This window comes from Perna viridis, chromosome 9 (assembly GCF_037379345.1).
Source record: "Perna viridis isolate PV_CMFRI_1.1 ecotype Kerala chromosome 9, ASM3737934v1, whole genome shotgun sequence".
Taxonomy (NCBI): Eukaryota; Metazoa; Mollusca; class Bivalvia; order Mytilida; family Mytilidae; genus Perna; species Perna viridis.
Window position 1 is genome coordinate 26926370 of NC_142453.1, and position 21819 is coordinate 26948188.

Consider the following 21819-nt stretch of genomic DNA (forward strand, 5'->3'; position numbering starts at 1 on the left):
ATAACATGCTAATTAGGAATCACATATAAATTAAAATTGTTTGACAAATGACTCTTATGCACCGTGTTATGTCTCGAATATTAACTACAGATTAAATTTCACGTCCAAAATACATAGAAATGTTTTAGCCATTTGTTTGTGTTTTTGAAAGGTTGCAATACAATTATACAATATTGACCCAATGTAGCTGTTTTACTTAATAGCACATTTTTATCCTGTGACGAAAAAACCTGACGTTCGAAGATGAGTGAAATATTGGTAAGGAATTAAAAATGTTGTTTTGTTGCTGTCATTTATTATTTTTTACCTACAAATATAAACAGCCAACGCTCCATTTTTTTTGTTTAAACGATAAAAATTCAAATATGAAATGTATTACCTGACTATAGAAATAACATAGAAATAACATATCAAATAATACAAACATTTAACGTTGCATTAAAACCTTTCTATATCAAGCCATGTATAATCCGAATTTTGAATCTTGGTAAATCGAGCGACTGATTAAACCTAGCACATGTCAAAGTCCAAAGTTCGGTTTCAGCAGGTTTCACTGTATTACAATGCAAAATATACAAAAAGAGGACTAAGGTAAATGTTGTCATCCAAATACTTCATATTCTCCATAGTGTCTTGACATTCACAACTTCGAGCTTGCACAAAGTGTCAGTAACTTAAACTGAAGGCTACATTACTCTTTCTCGTAATCTCTAACCATTGATTTTTTCTTTGCAAAGCAAGCATGGAAAAGGATGATAACAAGCTCTATTAGTTCTGCCAAACTCAAGACAGAAAACCCAGCCCACAGTCCTAACTGTCCACCAATATCACTCACGAAGTTCTCATCCTGTGAATGGATATAAAGACTAATTATAATGACCTAAATAGTTAAATTAAGGATTCTTAACAAAAGTGGCTATTATTAGAAAAGTATGTACCCTCTTTTCTCATATTTTAGGCGTGTTTCATTTTCTTGAAACATTAACCTGGTTCAACTACAATCAATGTTCAGATGTTTTATTTGCTTTTACTCTAAACCATTTGGTTATTTGGTTAATGAAACCTTAACCAGAACAAAGAGCACATCTCAGCCCTTTCCAAGATGCATGTTTTTTATTGAAACACCAATGTTGAATGTGTAAAGACTCGAAACTGTTAAGTGTTAAAGATTAACCAGGTTAATGGTTATTCAAAACCCTAAAACATGTTTGGGGTCATAAAACGCGTCTTTTGTTTTGTTTGATTGACATAGTTTTCAAGTACTAGGATGTTGTTTTTTTGTGTGTTTGAAAGCGGCTGCCATGATTGTATTTTCCCCTTATTACTGCCTTAAAATAATCAGATGAAATAGTTTAAATGATTTGTAATAAGCAAATCAGTTATTTGTTTTAAGTGAGGTTAGCCAAAGTGTCAATGTGACTTATACCTCAAAAGCTTTTTCTGCAAAAAATGGTTTAGAGCATTTAAATATTATTTGCTTTGATAAATTTAAATGGAACTTGCGTAGACGAAGTTCAACTGACATAACAGACAATGTTTAATTTTGAGTTAACGATGTCAAGGGTGACGGACAACGTAACTAAAATTAATATATAAACTTTTCATTAATATTTTTTTCTTTTGATGCGGTGTTAACTATAGTCTTTTATTGTCATGGCATGCGTTTATTTGCAAATAGTTTTTGTCCTACAATTTTTGTATGCTTGTGATTGTGCGAAAAGCCAAATATTTTATTTATTCAAACTTACAGTATAGGCTAGTTCCTCTTCTACAAGTTCTTCAGTAAGAGAGGAGAAATAGACCTTAACTTTAACCATGCTCTGACTGAAAAAAAAATATCAAGTAAAGTAAGTTTATTGTATATGCGAAACTAAAATTAAGTCATACAATCGAGAGAATGATTTAAATTTTGAACTTTCATGTAAGGTAGCACGAAGCCTTTTTTCATATAATTTTTTTACAAAACAAATTTAAAGTGAAAGTTATTACAGAATATATTGGCAAAATCAATTTTTTCTCCCGGTAAAAGAAAATGATAGTACGATCCATTGAACATTTTCCTTACGTTAGAAGCAACAGTTTTAAAGAACAATATGGCTCAATATAATCGCAGTCTATAGCATTCCAAACAGCAATTACAAACAAAAAAATATGTAATATTTCAATGATTTTTAAATGAGCGGCTTAACCTCATTGTGCTGAAACTCCACACATCTAAAAAAAAATATACATTTTTGTGTAAACTAAAACACAAACAAAAACTATAACCAATAACAGGAAATGGAGGTTTACCTCAGACTGTCAGCAGTAGAGTTCATGATGTCATTTAAGACAAACGCAAAATTCTCAGCTGGATAACTAGTCATAAATATACTCTTATCGTAGGTCGTCTGTCTGTAATATAATAAAACAATCTGAAATTCCTTTTTTTTTCATTCTTGTAGAATGTATTGAAGGTACGCATATTGATTGTGTATTATCGAACGAACGGATGTTTACGCTTAGTCAAAACAATGCAGTATAGTTATCAACAACAAGAAGCCAATGGCTAGATTCCTCTGATTTATGATTGTTCTGTATAGAAAAAAGAGATCTATTCCATCAAATTACGAGATTGTCACATTCTTAGCGTAAACTACCAAGGTCACTCACGTCCAGTCAACAAACAGATGATTCGGAGTCGTATTTTGCTAACCTACGATGGTTTATAAGATTTACTTAATGGACAACAAACTACTACACTTCTGATTGTGAAGAATGCTTGTGATTTTTAAGGTACAGTATATTAAAGAAAAATAAAAATGGTATTTCAATTTTATATTCTTCGAGTTTTCTATGCCGAATTAGGATAAACGAAATTTGATTGCTTTGTCGATAAAGTAAGCATAGAGAAGAAACGTGTCCACTGGAAATAAAAACTGCAGTCAACACCCCTTAATAGAATCATTTCTGTAAGGCGATTTGGTCTACACTTGTGTGTCCATGATTAATTTTACCTTAGTTTTAATGCTGCGCGAAACCTTGTTTATATAGATTAAATCCATGTTAACGCACTCGACAAAAAGGCAAAAGCACTGAATCTGACCCAGCTATGTGTAAAACGATTCTGGATGACTGCAAATGCTGTGGCAGCAAATGCCGAAATTTCACCGAAAAATTACACTAGTTTATGTATAAAAAAATTTTAATTTATTGAAAAATTAAAAAAAAAAAGACGATTCAAATGTGTGAATAATTAATTTCATAGACCAAAATCCATATCCCATTCTAAAGACTGAATGTAGAATATCCCATTTGTTATGTAAATAGCTTTTTTTACATAGAACAAATGACATTGTCCTTTAGGGGATGTGTACATATAAGTGCATCCCTTTTAAACATTTGACAAAACAAGCTCCAAACAGCGTCTGTCGTTAAAAAATACGGGGAAAGTGAATGATTTCACGCATCGTTATCCAATGATTACACGACAAATGTCCGAGAATTTCAAAAGGCCTGTTTGTAACGGTAAGTAAGAGAGGAAACAATTGAGCTTTATAATATCAAGAACGTGCTATGTAGTTGTTTTGTCCCCTGCTGTATTTTACACTTCTAATTATCTCGTTATTCTGTAGACTGATTTAAAAAAAAACATCGTAATTTTAAAAATGGTAAGATTAGAGGTAATCTGTATGTGTAAGGTTTACTTAATGTTTGAAACGAAACGGTGCCTGCAATGTCATCCTTAAGGTTTATTTTATTGCTGTGGTTGCTATCTCTTGAACATTTTTAAATCATCTTCACTTCAATACTGAATTTCTGTTTACCTATGAAGAGTATAAGTAACCAAACTTACCTGCATGGCATTTTGCATTCACAGTTCGATTCCTCAACAGCTATATCCTTCGTTATTTCTTTACATTCCAATTCTATCGAATGATAGATATCCATACAATAAGCAAGTGTAAGGATCATAGGGAGGATAGGAGCTTTGCCATTGGATGACACACAGTTTTTAATTCAACAAATTACGTTTATGATGGAAAAATGAACATGTTTATTACCTGAAATATATTATATTTGCCCTTTCTCACTCTGAAAAGTCCCAGTCAAAGATATATATTGTCTATCTATAATTGATAAAGATTTTGTCAGGTTTTTACGATGACAAAACGCATTATAATTACGATGTGTTCTAATCATGATATGTGTGTATCTAATTGTTGCAAAACAAAACATTTTTAGGGAAAGAGTAATCAAGGGAAATATGGTTATAGCGGCAATCAAAAGAATGCAATCTAGGGATAGGGAATAATCATTTGATTGTAGGGTGCTAGGCATAAAAGGCCAGGACCTTGATTTTCTCAAAATAAACAGGCATAACCAAAAAAAGCTATAAAACTTTAGTACATGCCATAATAAACAAGTGCTATCTTAGATAGCCTACGCAGTAAAATTTTCTTTTTTTATTTCTAAGTTTCTACATTTCTTTCAAGAAAATAACACATGGCACTCAACTACAAAGTTTCGATACATTTTTTTTTCGAACGCCACTAAGTTATCAGTATTTTGCCAATCGTGAAACATAATTGCGATCAGGTGACTTGCGTTTCCAAAGAAGAGCATCCTTAAGGTCAAAGGGTAAAAAGCGACACTATACCGACTGCGTCGGAAAAAAGCCAGTCCCCCCAAAATTAAAAAAAAACTAATTGTGGCCACTTTAACAAATTATCGACAAGTAACCACCGGAGTATTTTTAGTTGTCGAATATTGAACCTTTAGTTTAGTAAAAATTGATACACGTCAAAGAATTAATTTGATAATTTAATAATATACATTCGAATCTTATTTGTGTCTTGGTAACGTTTAAAAAACGTAAACTATCTGACATTACAAAATGGTCTTGCGCAACGCCTTAGAGTAAATACGTACCAGTTTCTGTTATACACATTGATGAAGCAGATTGAGTAACATATTCGTAAGATGTCAAACAATTGCAGGTCCTGGCGATGTAACGACCTATACACTCTTCAATACATGGCTGTGGTATAAAAAAGATAAAATAAGTTTATATGTGCGCTCAGACAGCATGGTATCATGTGTGACCGTGAGCGTTACCCTGTAACAAAGGGAAACATATTGTCTAAATTCAAAATTACTAATCATATAAATATTGCCAACGTTGATATGCTGTACACTTGTTTCAAGGAACAACCTCTTATTACCAGTACTGTCACCGAATACGTAGGTAGTTCAAGTTTCAAACGTAAACTATACAAAAAGTACTCACAACAAAGCAAATACTAAAACATGGGACCAACTCTGGCACCGATATGTACTACCAGAGTATGTCAATGGAGCTACATTACTGCCTCTACATCACAAACCATTAAAGGTTTTTTAAGACAAGTAAACTTATACGTACCAATACTCCAGAATATGAATTATTAACGTCACACCGATCTTCTTTCGATCCAGGAAATCTCATGAACCTTTTTTGCTTCAAAACCACGTGAGTTTCAAATTTAGTTGCTATTGAAATGCCTTCACTAGTGAGGTAGGATTTTGATCCATTTGGGTGTACAGACATTCTGATACCAGCTGACTGAGTTATAAGAGGAACAAAGTCATCCTGCTGAACGTTGAGTAGCAAGTCTAAAGCTAAACAAAAACAATGAAAGTTCATATAGCTTCTATTTCCGCACTGGCACCAACACCATGTGAATGCAAGTTTTACCCCACGTTCTTTTAGCGGAAAACAACACAATTGCTATTTTAAACATTATATATTGTCAACTTAACTTTAAAACAATGATATTTCAGGGTCTAAGAAGACACATTTAGTATGATTGTTCAAAATGGAGATATAATTAATAAAGTTTATTTATGTACAATTTTACTTCACATATTTAAGCTAAATATAAGAACAAAATTCCTCCACATTATCAAGAATCTTATGTAAATATTTGGCTTCGTTGCCATGAACGCTAGTGTATACAGGTCAAATGTACATGGCAAATATAAGGATATTGATGTCTTTTCTCCTTCCGTCCCTCCTTTGTTGTTACTCTTATATTTAAAGCAAAATGAAAACTGTCATACGCTTTTACAATTTTCTTGAATTCTGATAGAATAAACTACAAGTAGAAGTACGAAGAGATATATTTCTTTGTATCTATTCAAAAACCAGAATACTAATTATAAACAAAACTTAATCAGACAACTTGTTATTAAATTAACTTTGTAATTATGTTAATGATTTTGAATAAGATGTGTCTATAAAGGCAGCAATCTTGAGATATTTTTTTTGGAGAAAAGCGTCGTAATAGTAAACAATTTCTTATTGTAATGTTTTTTTCAATTACCTATACTTGGACTTTCTTCTATAATAATTATAGACTTGTTTCATTTATTTTTTGCCCCGTGCAGGTCCGGGTGTTAAAAGAATAGGCCTGCAGCAGCGCTAAGCTTGTCGTAAGAGGCGACTAAATAGTGCTCAGACACCTAGCCAGGGGCTAGGCGCTCTGCCCACAGAGCAACTGGGATGTGTGCCCCAGGTGGTGGAATGGGGTACCCCTGGCGTGTTACATGCTGGGGTTGTCAGGCTATAATACGGAACACCTGACCGCAAACCATAGTGGTGCACCGTGTTGGGAAAGATGCCACGTTCCTCGCACGTTAAAGAACCCTGCTGTGGTATTCGATAGGAGTAGGAACCTTTGCGCTCCGCCACAGGAGGCTAAATTGCCCAACCTTACCCATCCCCCTTTTTCCAGTGGCAATCAAAATTTGTCGACCCTATTATCCTTGTGACCCATCCTTTTTTTTCATTTCATGTTCATTTTATCATCCATTTCATGTTCGTTGTCTGAATATAGCTGAAATATTGCTGCTCGGACGTTAAACCCCAACAAACAAACAAACAAACATTTATTTTTTTAGGTTCTCATTTATTTTTGTATTGACATTCAATTACGGGGCGTTAATTTAAATCAAATAATCAAAATCCTGGCTGTTTAATTTGAAATCGTTCTAAAGGCTAAATGCCCTTTGTAATTATGATTTTGATTTTTTTTATCACTCTCTATTTCATTAATATCAACTGTTTTAGTTAAAGAATATTGAAATTAAAAAGGAACAAAAAAGACACAACAACAACAAAAAACAAAGTAACACAAAATAAACCCCAAAAAACAGCAAAAAGACAAAAAAGAAAAAAATATTAAAATGAAAATAAAGCTCTCAAATTTAAACCGATTAATGTCGACGAAAACAATGGCTTATCATTGTTCAAAGGTGCGCATTATTTTTACAGACAGTACTTACCAAATGCAGGTCCAGCAAATTTTGTCTTTGGTGTCTCTGGTGTAAACGTATAACATGCTCCGTAGTATTCATCTCTCATTCTGCGAAGCTCTCTGTAAAATCAATCAAAATTGCAGTTTGTGAACCGGACTACATTTCCCTTCACATCAGTCATTAATAACTTCTGATGTCTGAAAGAGTAATCAAGGGGACCAAGGTTATAGCGGTAATCAAAAGAATTTAATCCAGGGAGAAAGACCAGACATGGAAAACAGACATACACAACAAAGAACATAAAGTTATTAAAATCATACATACAAAGTGACAAAAGTAAATGAGCAACTCGGATTCACTAAAAACAGGGAGCATGGACCAGATGCACCGGTAGGGTAAGCGTCCTCTGCTTTTCTAGAAACACCCGCCGAGTTGCTCATAAAAAGTCAAGTCCGGGGTAGACAAAAGAGGAAAGGAAAACTATGACCCGTTGAATAAATCAGTTTTCATGGTGTTGATGGATTCACCATAACGATCCACGAGTTCATGATGACGACCATAAAACTTATGTAGTGATGACTTCAATCTTGTAGCAACATAACCCTGTTCCAGAAGCCTATTTGTTAAAGTTCTAGCGCGATACAAAAAGTCTGCGTAGTTTCGGCAAGCTCTGGCATAACGTATGAGTTGTGATATGAACACTCCATACGCAGGAGCCAAAGGGATGTTGCCACAGATGAAAGGAAAGTTAACAATTCTAAATGAAAAGTCCTCATGTTTGTCGTAATGTTTGGTCAATAGTTTTTCTTTACCATCGATTTCTAAGTGTAGGTCAAGATATGAGGCTGACTTCACAGTGTCTGTAGTATCCTTTATCTCAAGTTCTTTTGCGTAGATGCGATGTATCAAATTCCCGGAATTAAGATTGTTTAAAGATAACACGTCATCTATATAGCGGAAACTGAGATTGAAGGATCTAGCTAAACAATATTCTTTCTTTCTGATCAGATCAGCTATAAAGTCAGCCTCATAGGAGTGAAGGAATAGGTCAGCTAGTAAAGGGGCACAATTTGTTCCCATTGGAATGCCGACCGTTTGTTGAAAAACATGTCCACCACACTGGAAGTTGTTTTTGTTAGTATATTTGATAAATGGGTACGTTTGAAATATATTTCATATTTTCGTGCAAAACGATTTGCCATGTACACAGGCAAATGTGCCACACATGAGAGTCATATGGTTTGCATCATATGATTATCATATAAATCGTGCACCATATGATAATCATATGTTTCGGTATACATATGATTATCACATGATTATCATATGATAATCATACGTTTTTCACAAACATATGATTGTCATATGTTTTTTTAAGCCAAAATTACCTTATATGAATTATATGATAATCATATGACTACCATATGTTCAATATCATATGATTGTCATATGAATCGAGCACCATATGAGTATCATATGTGGCACATTTGGCTGTAGACTGAAAACTTTTAAAGATTATGATATTCTCTTTTACAATAAAAGAGGATTTTTTTCCCAGCGAAACCCTTCATTTTTGATACACAGTTTAAAGTACATTTGTGTGCTTTGTGTGTTTATACATTTAGTCATTTACGCATTGCGTATCAATAGTAGCGTGCATACATTGGTATAGCAGTATTGATCAGTCATGATAAACAAAAAAGCGGTTAATATTCGTGGTGTTTTTGTTTTCGTTTTTGTTTTGGTTTGTTTTGTTTTTTTTTGCGCATTTCTGTCTAAAAACACCACACATAATTCTGCCGAATATTGACTCTGGGGTTAGGTAATTGGTGCACCACTTAATATCCATTAAAATGAAACACGCCAACATATTTAGTATATGTGTCAAAATCGCAACATTTTACATCCGCCAAAATAACCCGCTATGTATTAATACATACGCTGATGAGCAGTTCTTTCCTTGGTATGAGCACTTAACAATGAATTCTTTCTGAGTAGCAGACAGGTCATAGATTAGTGACGCGTCATATGTTCCCATTCTTAAGTGAAACTGTTCACTTGCGCTCCTTAGTTTGTCGTCGCCTTTTCAATCAAGACAAAATGTCAATATAAACAATTACGTAATTAAATTAACATGTTATAGTAAGATATGAAAACAATAGGAAAATAAATGACTTATCGCTTTAGTTCATGAAAATGACATCACAATAGTGGCACAATTATACGTCATTTAATAAAACAACTTCTGAGGTAAGGGTACGTAAGTCTTGTCATGTGACTCCGTAGTTTAGTTTTAAAAGTAAAATATCTTTTTGTGTAAAAATACCGATAAAATATTATATATGTATTTCTACTTGATAAAAATGTTTAGAAAAAGCATAAAATTTGACACTTTGAATTGTAATACAGGGTTTCGAGATCCCGGAAGTAAACAATAACAAAATAAAGATCAGACTTCGGTTTCCAATACATTTTACATCAGAAATTCGACAGGGAAAATGAAACTAGAACGAGATAAATACCCTATTGTAAATTTGTTTTTTTTTCAAATTTATTTACATCCAACAATGTATGTCCTCGCCCAAGAAACGTCTTTATATTTTGACATATAATGAACTATGTAATTATTGCAAGAATATTCAGCAGTTCCATTCTATCTTCAGTGTCATGGATTCAAGTCTCCAAATTTATAGTTAACGCTTAAATCACTTGATCGTTAATTTTCAGCTGTATTTAAGGCCAATTTGAGCTTTTAACACCGCTTTTCTTTAATATTCTCAGTCTTTAATTGAAAGAAAAATCTTAAAAGCTAAGAAGTAAATCAAAATTTATTTCAGAAAAAGAGGCACAGTTAAACATGTTTATGAAGAAAATAATATATGCAGAGAAACATAACCCGAAGGAGTTTTAAACCCGAGAAACAAAAAGTAGAATTTCGAGAACAAGAGGGTTCACAAATTTTCTGCAGGCATAGAAATTCTCAACAAACGCCAAAATAGCACATCGCCCATTGTTGTTTTTTGTTTTGTTTTGTTTTGTTTGTTTTTTTTGCTATATCAGGCGTTGCTTCTTTGTTCAAAACATTTACAATATATACTATGCTCATTAAGTACCATTCTGTGACAAAATCAGGTATTGGGTGACGCATCATTGTTCTCAATATGGTATTTTTTGCCTTACATGTATTACACATCTAGAAAACAATCGAAAAGCTATTTAAAATTGTCCTGGAGCTTCTGTGTATTGAATATATTTTGACCGCATATTTAGTGAAAAAGAACATTTTTCAATAAAGCATTTCAACTAAGTTGCTGCAAGCAATATCTTAAAAATGCAAACTTTACAACCACTTTGATAATTTTTTCTGAAGATTTTGGGGTATAAAAATTTGGATAAAGCAATGCAATCTCTGCGTTTTTTTCTTCACGTGCTACACCTTGTACACATTTTGCCTGATTCTAAGACAGAGAAATACTCAATTATTCCTTTTCATTTTCTTTCTTTTTACATTATGAATTTGTTTTAAACACGCTACATATCTGCAACATTCGTTTTTTACATGTGCAAAAATATCATCTTATACATGTACTTTGTCGATTGTTTTTCCAAATCGTTATACTTTATAGTGCCTAAAGTTGAATTTGGATTATACTAGTTAAGTGAGTTTTTGTAATAATTATGTAAAATATCAGAAACACGCATGTAAAAAACCAACCGATTTGACAATAGAATTTCATTCAAGGATGACTTCTCTGTTTTAAAAGCCCACTATTTGAACACTGTACTACTGGATTTGCTCAGAAAGTTTTCAATAGAATGAGGTTTTTGGCAGAGTTTTCTGACCTTGAAATGTTTTAGTGCACTTCAAAGGAATGGTAACTCAATTTACCAAAGTATTATGGGAAAATTTTGTCTTTTCCATGGAATCCAATGGTGTAAGTAGTCAAATTACATTTTCAAAATGGGGGGTTTCTTCATACCATTTTTCACAGACTGCCTGATTCTTGCAGACTATTCGTTGAAACACAAACGCTTTGAAATATTCAATCACTGGAAAGATGAGAATATATTGATGAATAGGTTTTAAACAGGCTGAATATTGTTATAATGCGATAGGTAAACAATAATTGTGAACAGATTTACAATAAGAGAAAATAGATATAACATTATATTTTTTCTTAATATACACGTAGTTTCATTAGGTATATACAAAAACAAAAGACAAAAAACAAAAAACAGAAAAAAAAAAACAAAAAAAAAAAAAAAACAACATCCATTTGTTTATTTACCTGGGACATATGGAGATCCGTACTGTTGAGTTGTCGGCTATTAATATTCAAAAAATAAAAGTATACATATTTCGAGTTATGAAACAACACAATCTGCAAAAGGTGATATTTGCATGACAAAAAGTCACAGAATTCACACTTCTATTTGTCATTCAGAATTTGTTGCAGACCACAAAACCAGTATTAGTTTTTTCAGTTAGTTGTTGCACCGTCGACATAAACGATATATGGATTGTGTTTGATATTGGCAATTTGCAAGAGTTATCATTCTTGATTTTGGTTGAATTTGGTTGATTGTAGTAAGAGATTAATATATGGTTTTCTCAAAAATACAGATCAGAATGCAGAAATGACTATCTTTACATAAATATATAGCATACATTGACCGAAAACTCATCATTTGTTGCGTGTTTTTGCATTACACCTTTAATGTAGACATTGTCGACATTCTAAATAGACTGGTACGTAACAATAGAATAATTAATTGGAAAGAGTGAATAATAAACATATGATCACAAGTGCAGAAGATTGCCTATACTAAACGAGTGTATCATAAAATGATCTAGACAAAAATAACTATATTTAGCATATTCACGATACCCAAATAATTATCATATTTATCATATACAATATCTCTCCATACTTCATTGCTATTTTCAACATTATTTTTTTTTAAAATTGTGATTGTGGTATTACGTTTTGGCGGAGAAAGTGCGAGAGTGAAATTTCCAAATTTATCAGTGTGAATTATCGAAATATTTTACACAGCGAACATCCGATTAATCACTGTTATCTATATAATAATTGAATATAAAACTTACTTGAACGTCAATATCAAAAATTGAAATATCAAGTTTAAGTGCATGTGTAGTTTCATTAACCACTTGGTAGAATGTCGGATCTTTTTTGGCCTTCTTGTAACTTAAGGGATTTAGATTGCAAAAGGTTACGCTTGGGAAATCCAGAGTTGAATAGCTCGTTGACTGTTTAGTGATGACACTTTCGCTGTAACAGAGTAAAAATTGTCTATTAGTTTTATTGCTTTTCCAAAAGCCAACATCAATCAAACACTTAGTTAAAATAAATATCTACAAACGGAAATAATTGTCATATTACCATACTAATAAACATAGTATATCCTTATTATAAGAATATATTCACATGTAGATTTGCGGGAAAGAAGAAGCAAGTTTGCAAGTTGGAAAATACATTCAGTGATTTTCCCGATGAGGTTTTTTTGTGATCAGATTACGAATGTTTCAATATTTTTGTCAATACCATCTCGATCTTTAAATTTAAAGTTTCTCATAGTTTGGATTGCATATTTATTGTATATGGCTGCCAACCTAAATCCACATCACTGTACTGATAGTATGTCTGTAAGCAGAATACATATCAATAATGAAATCGAAGTAATTTGTTTTTCTTTGAGTGTTTGATTTGTAATGACTTCTTTAGGTTAAGACCTTTGCAAATGATATATGAATTATCATTATAGATTTACAGATAATGGGAAATCAATATTCGAATGAAATCAAAAGAATATAAATAAACGATAACGACAAGTCAGGGAAATAGACACTAACAACAAAGGACATACACTAAGTAAAATATCACATACAAAGAAAAAAGTAAATGAATTATTCGGACCGCTGAAAACTAAAAGCATAGACCAGGTGCACCAGGGTTAGTTTCCTCTGCTTTTTCAGAAACACCCACCGAGTTGCTTGTAAAATGCCACGGTGAACAGATCGGTTATCATGGTTCAGGGTAATTAATATTCTATGTTTAGCAATATATAGTGATCGACAATATGTGGTTTTGAAGAGAGGTTAATATAAGCAAGTGAATACAATTTTTACCCTAACTTACAGAAAGGGAGGGTGATAAACTAAAGTGTCGCTTTACTTGTCAACTAAGGTCTTTCCAATATCAATAAATTTGAAATGAAACCCAGACAAAGTGTATTTGTGATCCAGGCGCATGATAAATTATAATTGAAAAAGGCCGATTAACAATAATGCAATATTCCCAGGGATAAGGGAATTGTCTTTGTAAAATGAAAAGATATTTTTGCTTCAACTTTATCCACTATTCTCTGATCAAGCGGAATTCCACATTTACGTTCCAAAAAAGGCTCAAAACCCCAGAACAATATATGCAATATACTAACAAATGATATTTGGAAAGGGTAATCAAAGAGACCAAGATTCTTCCGGAAATAAAAAGAATGTAATCCAGGAACAAAGACCACACATGGGAATCAGAGACACACATACAACAAAGAACATAAAATAACCAAAAAATTAAACATACGAAGTATCTGATAAAAGTAAATAAGCAACTCGGACTACACTAAATAGTGGGAGCATGGACCAGGTGCACCGGTGAGGTAAGCGTCCTCTGTTTTTGTAGAAACACTCGTCAAGTTGCTGAGAAAAAGTCAAGTGCATAGCACATGTGGTAGACAAAAGAAGAAAGAAACACAATGACACATTGAACAATCAGATTTCATGGTACTCTTGGATGCACCGTAACGATCCATCGGTTCATGGTGACGACCATAAAACTTCAGTAGTGACGACTTCGATCATGTAGCAATAAAACCCTGTTTCAGAAGCCTAATTGTAGAAGTGTAGCGTTTGAAAATTAAAAAAAACATCGTAGCTCTTATTATTATGCAAAAACAAACAGCAGTGATACATGAATATGATTCCAAACTAAAGGTTGGATAAAAACCCTTCAACATGCGGAAAAAACAAATGAGTCAGGAAAAGTTAAGTTAAGCAGATATTTGCTGCTACATTACAGTCAAGTTATTCATTGAAAAGAAAATTATGAAATATCGGCAAAGCAAATACTGAACAGCAACGATGACACAATTCAAAGATATTAAAATACTATTATGTGGCCTGGACACGAATTTAAGGACACTCTACGTATACAATGTGCGAACTGAGTAATACAGATTTATAAAAAGATTAGGGAAACAAGACTTACACAACAATAAATCATTCGGTATATTAAATTCCTTTGCAAGCGGGAGTGATATGTGACATCGGGTGCTCCGGAACGGAAGGGTTAGAACGTCTGGACCCGCAAGTGAGTAAAATCTGGTATTTGTCTTGCAGCAATAGTAATGCGCCTCGACACGAGTACGAAGGAGTCCAGTCAAATAGAATGGAGCGGTTCACACTTGGGCGATATTGTTAAGTTCAATAAAGTATCATTGTGTTAAAAGAGGATCCTAGTACATCCAGACTACTTCGTGTGAAACAATTAAATAGTTTAACATTAGAACATATCGTTGAAATATTGATTTCTACAATTTGCAAAAGACTTTATTGCTTGGATTCAGTGTTATGTTTCGATCTATAATCAAAAGATGTTTTGTTCTAGATTATGAAAATAATTGTCCGTTTATGTTTTATCAATGCTGAGTTCTTACACAAGATTCAAAATTACGATGTATCATCTTATTCATATTATATCAATCAGCAAAACTCAGAACAAAAGAATCGTTCTTAAAACAGAATTATATGTGGAATAAATGAATGAATGAATTATTTATAGAATATTAATCCACGATCTTATTAGTTTTTCTAAAACAACAAAGAAATTGTGATTAACGGCAGAAAATATGCTTGATTGATTGATTTATTGATTGCTTGATTGTTGGGGTTTATGACCCGAGCAATAATATTTCAGCCATGTTCAGGCGATGAAGATGAAATGGATGATAAAATGAACATGAACACGGCATGGCACAAGAACAATGGGTTCGACAAATCATGATTGCCACTGCAAATGTTAGAGAGGTGGGTAGGGTCGAGCAGTTTAGCCTCCTGAGGCGACGCCCTGTGATTCCTATTCCGGGAGAATGCCACAGAAATGTTCTTAGACGTGCGAGGAGAGTGGCATCTTTCCCAACACATTGCATCACTATGGTTTGCGGTCAAGTTTTCCGTATTATTGCCTGACGACCCCAGCATGTAACTTGCCAGGGTTACCCCATTCCACCACCTCTGGGCAGAGCAGCATAGCCCCCGGCATGGGTTCTGAGCACTATTGATTCGCCTTTTACGACAAGCTTAGCTCTGCTGTGGGCCTATTCTTTTGACACCCCGGACCCGCACGGGGCCGGCAGAAAATATCGTATTTTTTAAAGTCATGAACTGAATTGTCTCAATATTTTCAATAGATACAGTGACATGAAGATTGATACAGCAGTACGGCAGTAAAATGATAAATAGCAGTAACTTTGCATTCTACCAGAACATCCGATTTCATTTATGGTTGGTCAACACCTCTCATTTTGATTCTAGTTTAAGGTGTAACTTATTCTTCTTTTTGAAGTATTAATTGTGTTTCCGATTCTGTTTTGTCAATCTTGCACATGTTCTATAAGGAGAAAGATATAATGTAAATATATTTTAAAATGTCCTTATTCAAAAAGGTTTACGGTCGTCACTATGTCGTGATGAAGTGTATGTTTCTAGTACGTCCAGCTATCTCCGCCCTTCACAGGCTTTCTTCCTCTTTCACTCAATAATTTAGCAAGAAGGGTGTATGGCAACAAACAAAAACTGCTTAATAATCCGGGACAATTGAGTCCACATCCGATTTTTAGTGAGTTTGTGTTGTTCCGCTGAGTTTTTCATTTTACATTCTTTTTAGTATGAATTGTTCTCCCTGTGTTTTCTTGTGTTTCTAGAAAAGCGAAGGACGCTGACCCTACCGGTGCACCTGTTTCATGCTCCCAATTTTTAGTGGAGTCCGAGGTGCTCATTTGCTTTTGTTACTTCGTATGTATGATTTTAGTTACTTTATGTTCTTTGTTGTGTACGTCTGTTTTCCATGTCTGTTCTTTGTCCCTGGATTACATTCTTTTGATTGCCGCTATAACCTTGCTTCCCTTGATTACTCTTGTAGAAGGGTCGATGGGTTTACTCTCGTTTGTTACGTCAGAATTTTTTTTCATGTTTTAAGTTTTATGTCGAATTGTTACTTAGTCAGTTTTTTATATTTAAAAGAATGTTACAAAAGTATTTTTGAATTAATTTTATTTCATTTTATAGTTAGACGGAAACTAAATTTGCCAGTTATTACTGTTTTTAATTAACACAGTCATTAACCAAATATGATCCAAGAGGAAAGTCGAAAGTTAAACTTTGGTTTAATTACAAGAGAATCACTTTAAAAGAACATGTCCACTATAGCATAAACAAACAACCATTACAATAATCATCATGCAAAACAAATTACATTGGCATCAAATAAGATAATGTATTTGTACATGTTGTATGTAGTAAAGTATTGCAAAAACACTTTAGATGACTACTACTTTGCACCTAATTCTTAAGACCTATTATTGTATTTACACATTTTGTAAGAAACTTGATATGGACATTCTTATACGTAGGTTGTCGATGAAAAACATGCTTTAAACAATTGAAAAAAATTTAACTACGTAATAACTATTTGAAGAAATGATTCATTATTTGGCTTTTAGCTTACCTTGTGTATTGGCCAACTAGCCGAGTTATTTGGTAAATAGCCATCGAGAACGAGGCTAGACAAACACAAATCCAAAAGACTTTCCTAAGTATAAATTGTACGTCACCGATCCGACCAATCCCATGTATGGAGGTATATCCTGAAAATTCTTTAAGTTTCGTAATTATCATGTCTACAAATGACGATATTACTCTACGATCTATGCATAGCAAATTAATAACGGAAGCAAAGAGAATTTAGTACTTTTTATAGTTTTCTATATGAATGTGAATATACTCTCTTAGCAATATCATGCCACAAGCAGGACAATAATTTCAATTCGATTGTTAAAGTATGACAAAAACATGTCCATTCGAGATAAGCCAACAGCAATTTTGGGACAAAAGTACTTAAAGATTGAACTCAGTGCTTTATTGTTAATTCAATAATAATGATGAAATGAACATTTTAATTATAAATGGACTTACCCTGTGGGAACCATTGAACTTTGGTCAGTGTTACGGAAGAAAGATATTATCATGAATGATTCCTTGTTTAATACATTTGGTGCATATGTATGGAGACCATCAAACTTTTCTCCAACATCAGAACAGGTCTACTACATAGACTAAATAGGATATATAAAAGGTGCTTTATTCTTAGTTTATGAAAATTCATAAATTAAACAGAAAAGCTCCAGTTTCAGCCCAAATATTTAATTATGCATGTATAATCAAAACGATATTTTCATATTCTTGTAGAACGCAGCAATCAGATATTATGAAGTTTTCTAAAACTAGTATTAAAATCAAGTATGCCACACTAATGGATCAACTGCGCAATGTATACTATATAGATAAGATATATTGGAACATTGAAGCGATGAAAAGAATGATTTTTCATGTTCCTTTCATTTGTCATAATGTAAAGTTTTTATTTCAAGCGTCCTTTATCGTTTATTGAAAGGTTGGATTCAAGGAAGCAGTAAATGGAGCATCAGTTCTCTCTTTACATTCAATAAGGGTAACAATAACATTACCGAACACTTATCCGATTCATAATCAAGTCAAGTCCAAAATAAATGTGGCAAAATGACCAAACGGAGCAGCTGGGTAACACAATGGTTCTGACTTTCGTACAGGCATTTCAAACGAAATGTTGGGTTACATCTAGGTTTTACAGCGCGCTAAAGCTCCCTCTTCCATTATGGCGTAAATGTATCAGTGGTGATTAAAAAGCATTTGCATTCTATTGTCATAATTGGTAAATCAGCGGTCACATCAGCACAAAGAATAATTACAAAAACACAATTATTACTCGTTAGAAACAGAGATTTTTTCAACCAGGGACTGATATCTAAAAAAAAGAATTTGGTAAAAGATTTTTTAAGACGCACATCGTCATACCCCTTATTCAAGATTACATCATTATATTTTGTACGCATTCTTTTACACAACTTTGTTGTGTATTTTCAGCATTTCAGGAGGTACACCTGGGTTAAGGGACATAACTCTTGAAATCAGTGATCAGTTTGCATCATATTCAATTTCACAAAAGTCTATCAGGCTTTAATTCGAAATATAGTGAAAAACAATCAAAGTTACTTTGATTCTTAGATGAGATTGATGTAAAATGTAAACATTGGCTGAAGATGGAGGAACCGACTGAAATGGTCTGTGTACTTCTGAAAATACAAATAAAAGTTCCCCAGGATATAATGTTTCAACAAGACGAATTAAGTGTATGTGCGCATAAAATAATCTATAAAAGTCAACAAATGAATTTATCTACTACTGCAAACATGACCGTTCAACCTAATAACATGCATTTGTACATCATCCAAGTACAAGTAGTAGCTTTGCTATTCTTTGATATACATTTTAAGCCATATAAATTTATAACAAGAAGATCAGCAATCTACGCTTTAGTCAACAAGTTAAACAAAATACAAAGATAATTTACAATAAAGATTAGAACAAAATTACCTAATTTATAATAATAAAATCGGAGAGCAACGTTTCAAATAGCACAACAACTGGAAAAACCATGGGTAAGCCAGAAAATTGAAATTTACCATTAACCATTGCCATGAATTATTGCGGGCTTTCAAAATTACCTATATCACACTTATATACACTTTTCTTACGTTTTTTTTTTCTTTTTTTGGTGTTTTGAAATGCACATTTTAATTTCAAATCAATTTAAAGGCATCAATAACTTCAATTTCACTTTCCCCACCCATTCCTGCGGACCAGTCTGTTAATATTCCGGTTTTACTGGACGTCCAAGCGATCCTCGGTACTATTTCAAGACATGTTGTCTTTTGCTGTAAATTCCGCTGCAATTTAAAGACAGTATTTTTTATTTCTACAAAAGAAAACGTCAATTAAAATAATAATAATAAATATCATAAATTTACATGTTTCACAAAGCAAGGAAAGCTCAACACTCACCGAATAAGTTGACTAAACAATTAAATAGGCTAAAGGATAAAGTAATGATATTGTCGTGAAATCGTTAAAGGTAGCATTTTTTGTTATTAACATCGATTCGTTGATAGGTCTTTACCTAGAAACAAACAAAGTGAATTTGAGAGCAGTTTTCCGCATGACATTGGTTGTGTCCTTAGTGCATGTCTTGTGATATACTGTGGTTCTCAACCCCGAATGGGGGAACTGAGATTGATATTACATACGGTGAGGACATTACGTTTTTTTTTTTACTTTGGTGTGCTTTCCATTCTTCCGTTATATTTACTTGAAATGCAGATATATCTTTCATTATTGGTTCGTATCCAGTACTTCGTCTCAAACAACGTACCAGAAAGACAAAAAGTAGAATGAATTAGTGAAAATTTGGTCTTAAAAAATAATAGAAAAGAGGGTAGTTTGCTTTCATATATCTGCATTATTGGTCCAGTAAAGTATAATTTCAGTTTCTATCTTCAATTCACTACAGAATCACGGCAACTATAATTCTATGCCGAATTCTGTTCCCATTGTTGGGATGATTGTTTGCAATTTCGTGTATTTAAGTTTCACTTCAAATTGTGTCATTTGCTAAAGGCTTTTTTCCCTTCGTGTTATCGTCCATTGTGTTTAACTCTTTCTTTTACTGTGCCAATTTTCTTTTAAAAAAAACTTCTTATGATTTCGTATATGTCTTGTGCAAAATCTGATTTGTATGACAGTTTTTTTTCCTTTCCAATCAGTTATTCATTAGAAATTCAAATATTGATTTGTCATTTTCTTTGGCTTTCCTATCCTTTTATAGACCGGCATTGCTCTTATTTTTCTCATGTGAAGAAGCTTCTGTCATGAACCTATTCGTTTTTAAAGATTTTGTTTTAATCAACTGCAAATGAGGCACCTTTCTTAAGTAAAGAAGAACAATCGTAGCTATCGGTTGCGCATCATTTAGTGAGTAAAGGGTACGTCTGTATAGTGGCAATGACGAACTGCGACAAGCGGGGATCATCTTGGGAGCTTTTATTGTGTTGTAACATTCACCTTCTAAACCATCACTTAACAGACAAAAACGTAAAACAAAAGTATATTGATGGAATGACTGTTTGCACCACGGGAAATAACATTAATCACGTGGTGCACGCTAAATAACCTGCGTACCAGGTTAATTTCAAGTGTTCACCACAGGCATTGAGTTTATTTCAAACAAACAGAAAAAATATAACAGTCATTTTTTTATAATTTAAATTTAGTATAAAAATTTAAGCAATTAATTAACAGAAAAGGTTGGTGTCGTCACAGTCACATTCAAAATTTGGTCTATGAATTGATAGACAAAATTTATTATCAAATCCCGAAGCTCGTTACATCTGAAATTTAATTATTTAAAAACAACAATAATTAAAGTACACTGTTTTCAATCTTAATAAAAGATCACTAAAACCACAAAAGGCCATAAACTTTCCGCTCATAGTAGCTAAAGCAGTTTAAGAGTTTTTAAGAGACCTTTTAACTTAAAAAGAATGTAATTCAGGGACAAACACCAGACATGGAAAACAGACAAAGACAACAAAGAACATAAAGTAACTAAAATAACACTTACAAAGAAACAAAAGAAAATTAGCAACTTTGACTCAACTAAAAACTGTGTGGGAGCATGCACCAGATGAACTGGTAGGTTTAGGATCCTCTGGTTTTCTACAAACACCCACTAAGTTTCTCATAAAAAGTCTAGTTCGCGGTAGACGAAAGAGGAAAGGAAAACTATGACACGTTGAACTCATCAGTTTTCATGGTGCAGATGGATACACCGTAACGATCCACGAGTTCATGATGACGATCATAGAACTTCTGTAGTGATGACTTCAATCTTGTAGCAACATAAACCCGTTCCAGAAGTCTAATTGTAATAGCCTACTGCGATACAAAAAGCTTGCGGAGTTACGGCAAGCTCTGGCATAACGTAAGAGTTGTGATATGAAAAATCCATACGCAGGTGCTGAAGGAATTTTACCACAGATGAAAGGAAAGTTGACAATTCTGAATAAAAAGTCATCAAGTTCGTTGTAAAGGTTGGTCAATAGTTTTCCTTCAACATCAATCTCTGAGTGTCACAGTGATGACAAGAATTTAGGTTTATGGTATGCTCTACATTTTTAGCCACTTCTGAAGTCAAATGAAGTCAAAAATATGACATAAAAATTAACAAAATGTTTTGTACTTAGTTTTATTTAGTTAAAGTCTGGCTTAATCTAATAAGTGAAATACGAACCATGATTCTTGATCAAATA

The 21819-nt window shown here is 33.1% G+C and overlaps 1 protein-coding gene across 1 annotated transcript; it reads right to left on the reverse strand.

The window, feature by feature from the left end:
* Positions 1-302: 302 nt before the first annotated feature.
* On the reverse strand, positions 303-17269 carry LOC148607556 (acid-sensing ion channel 2-like). The gene is made up of 11 exons (XM_088545100.1): positions 17085-17269; positions 12389-12572; positions 11568-11604; positions 9219-9360; positions 7306-7397; positions 5405-5640; positions 4912-5020; positions 3836-3908; positions 2293-2394; positions 1749-1824; positions 303-847 (listed from the first exon to the last, which is right to left on the reverse strand). The coding sequence occupies exons 1-11, from the start codon at positions 17252-17254 to the stop codon at positions 692-694; spliced, it is 1377 nt and encodes a 458-aa protein (XP_088401226.1). The 5' UTR covers positions 17255-17269; the 3' UTR covers positions 303-691.
* Positions 17270-21819: the final 4550 nt, after the last annotated feature.

Coding starts and splice junctions, on each gene's coding strand:
- LOC148607556 (XM_088545100.1), bottom strand. CDS start 17,254: ATGATAATTACGAAACTTAAAGAATTTTCAGGATATACCTCCATACAT. Junction 12,573..17,084: donor CTAGTTGGCCAATACACAAG/GTAAGCTAAAAG, acceptor ACTCTGTTACAG/CGAAAGTGTCATCACTAAAC. Junction 848..1,748: donor AAGAGGAACTAGCCTATACT/GTAAGTTTGAAT, acceptor ATCCATTCACAG/GATGAGAACTTCGTGAGTGA.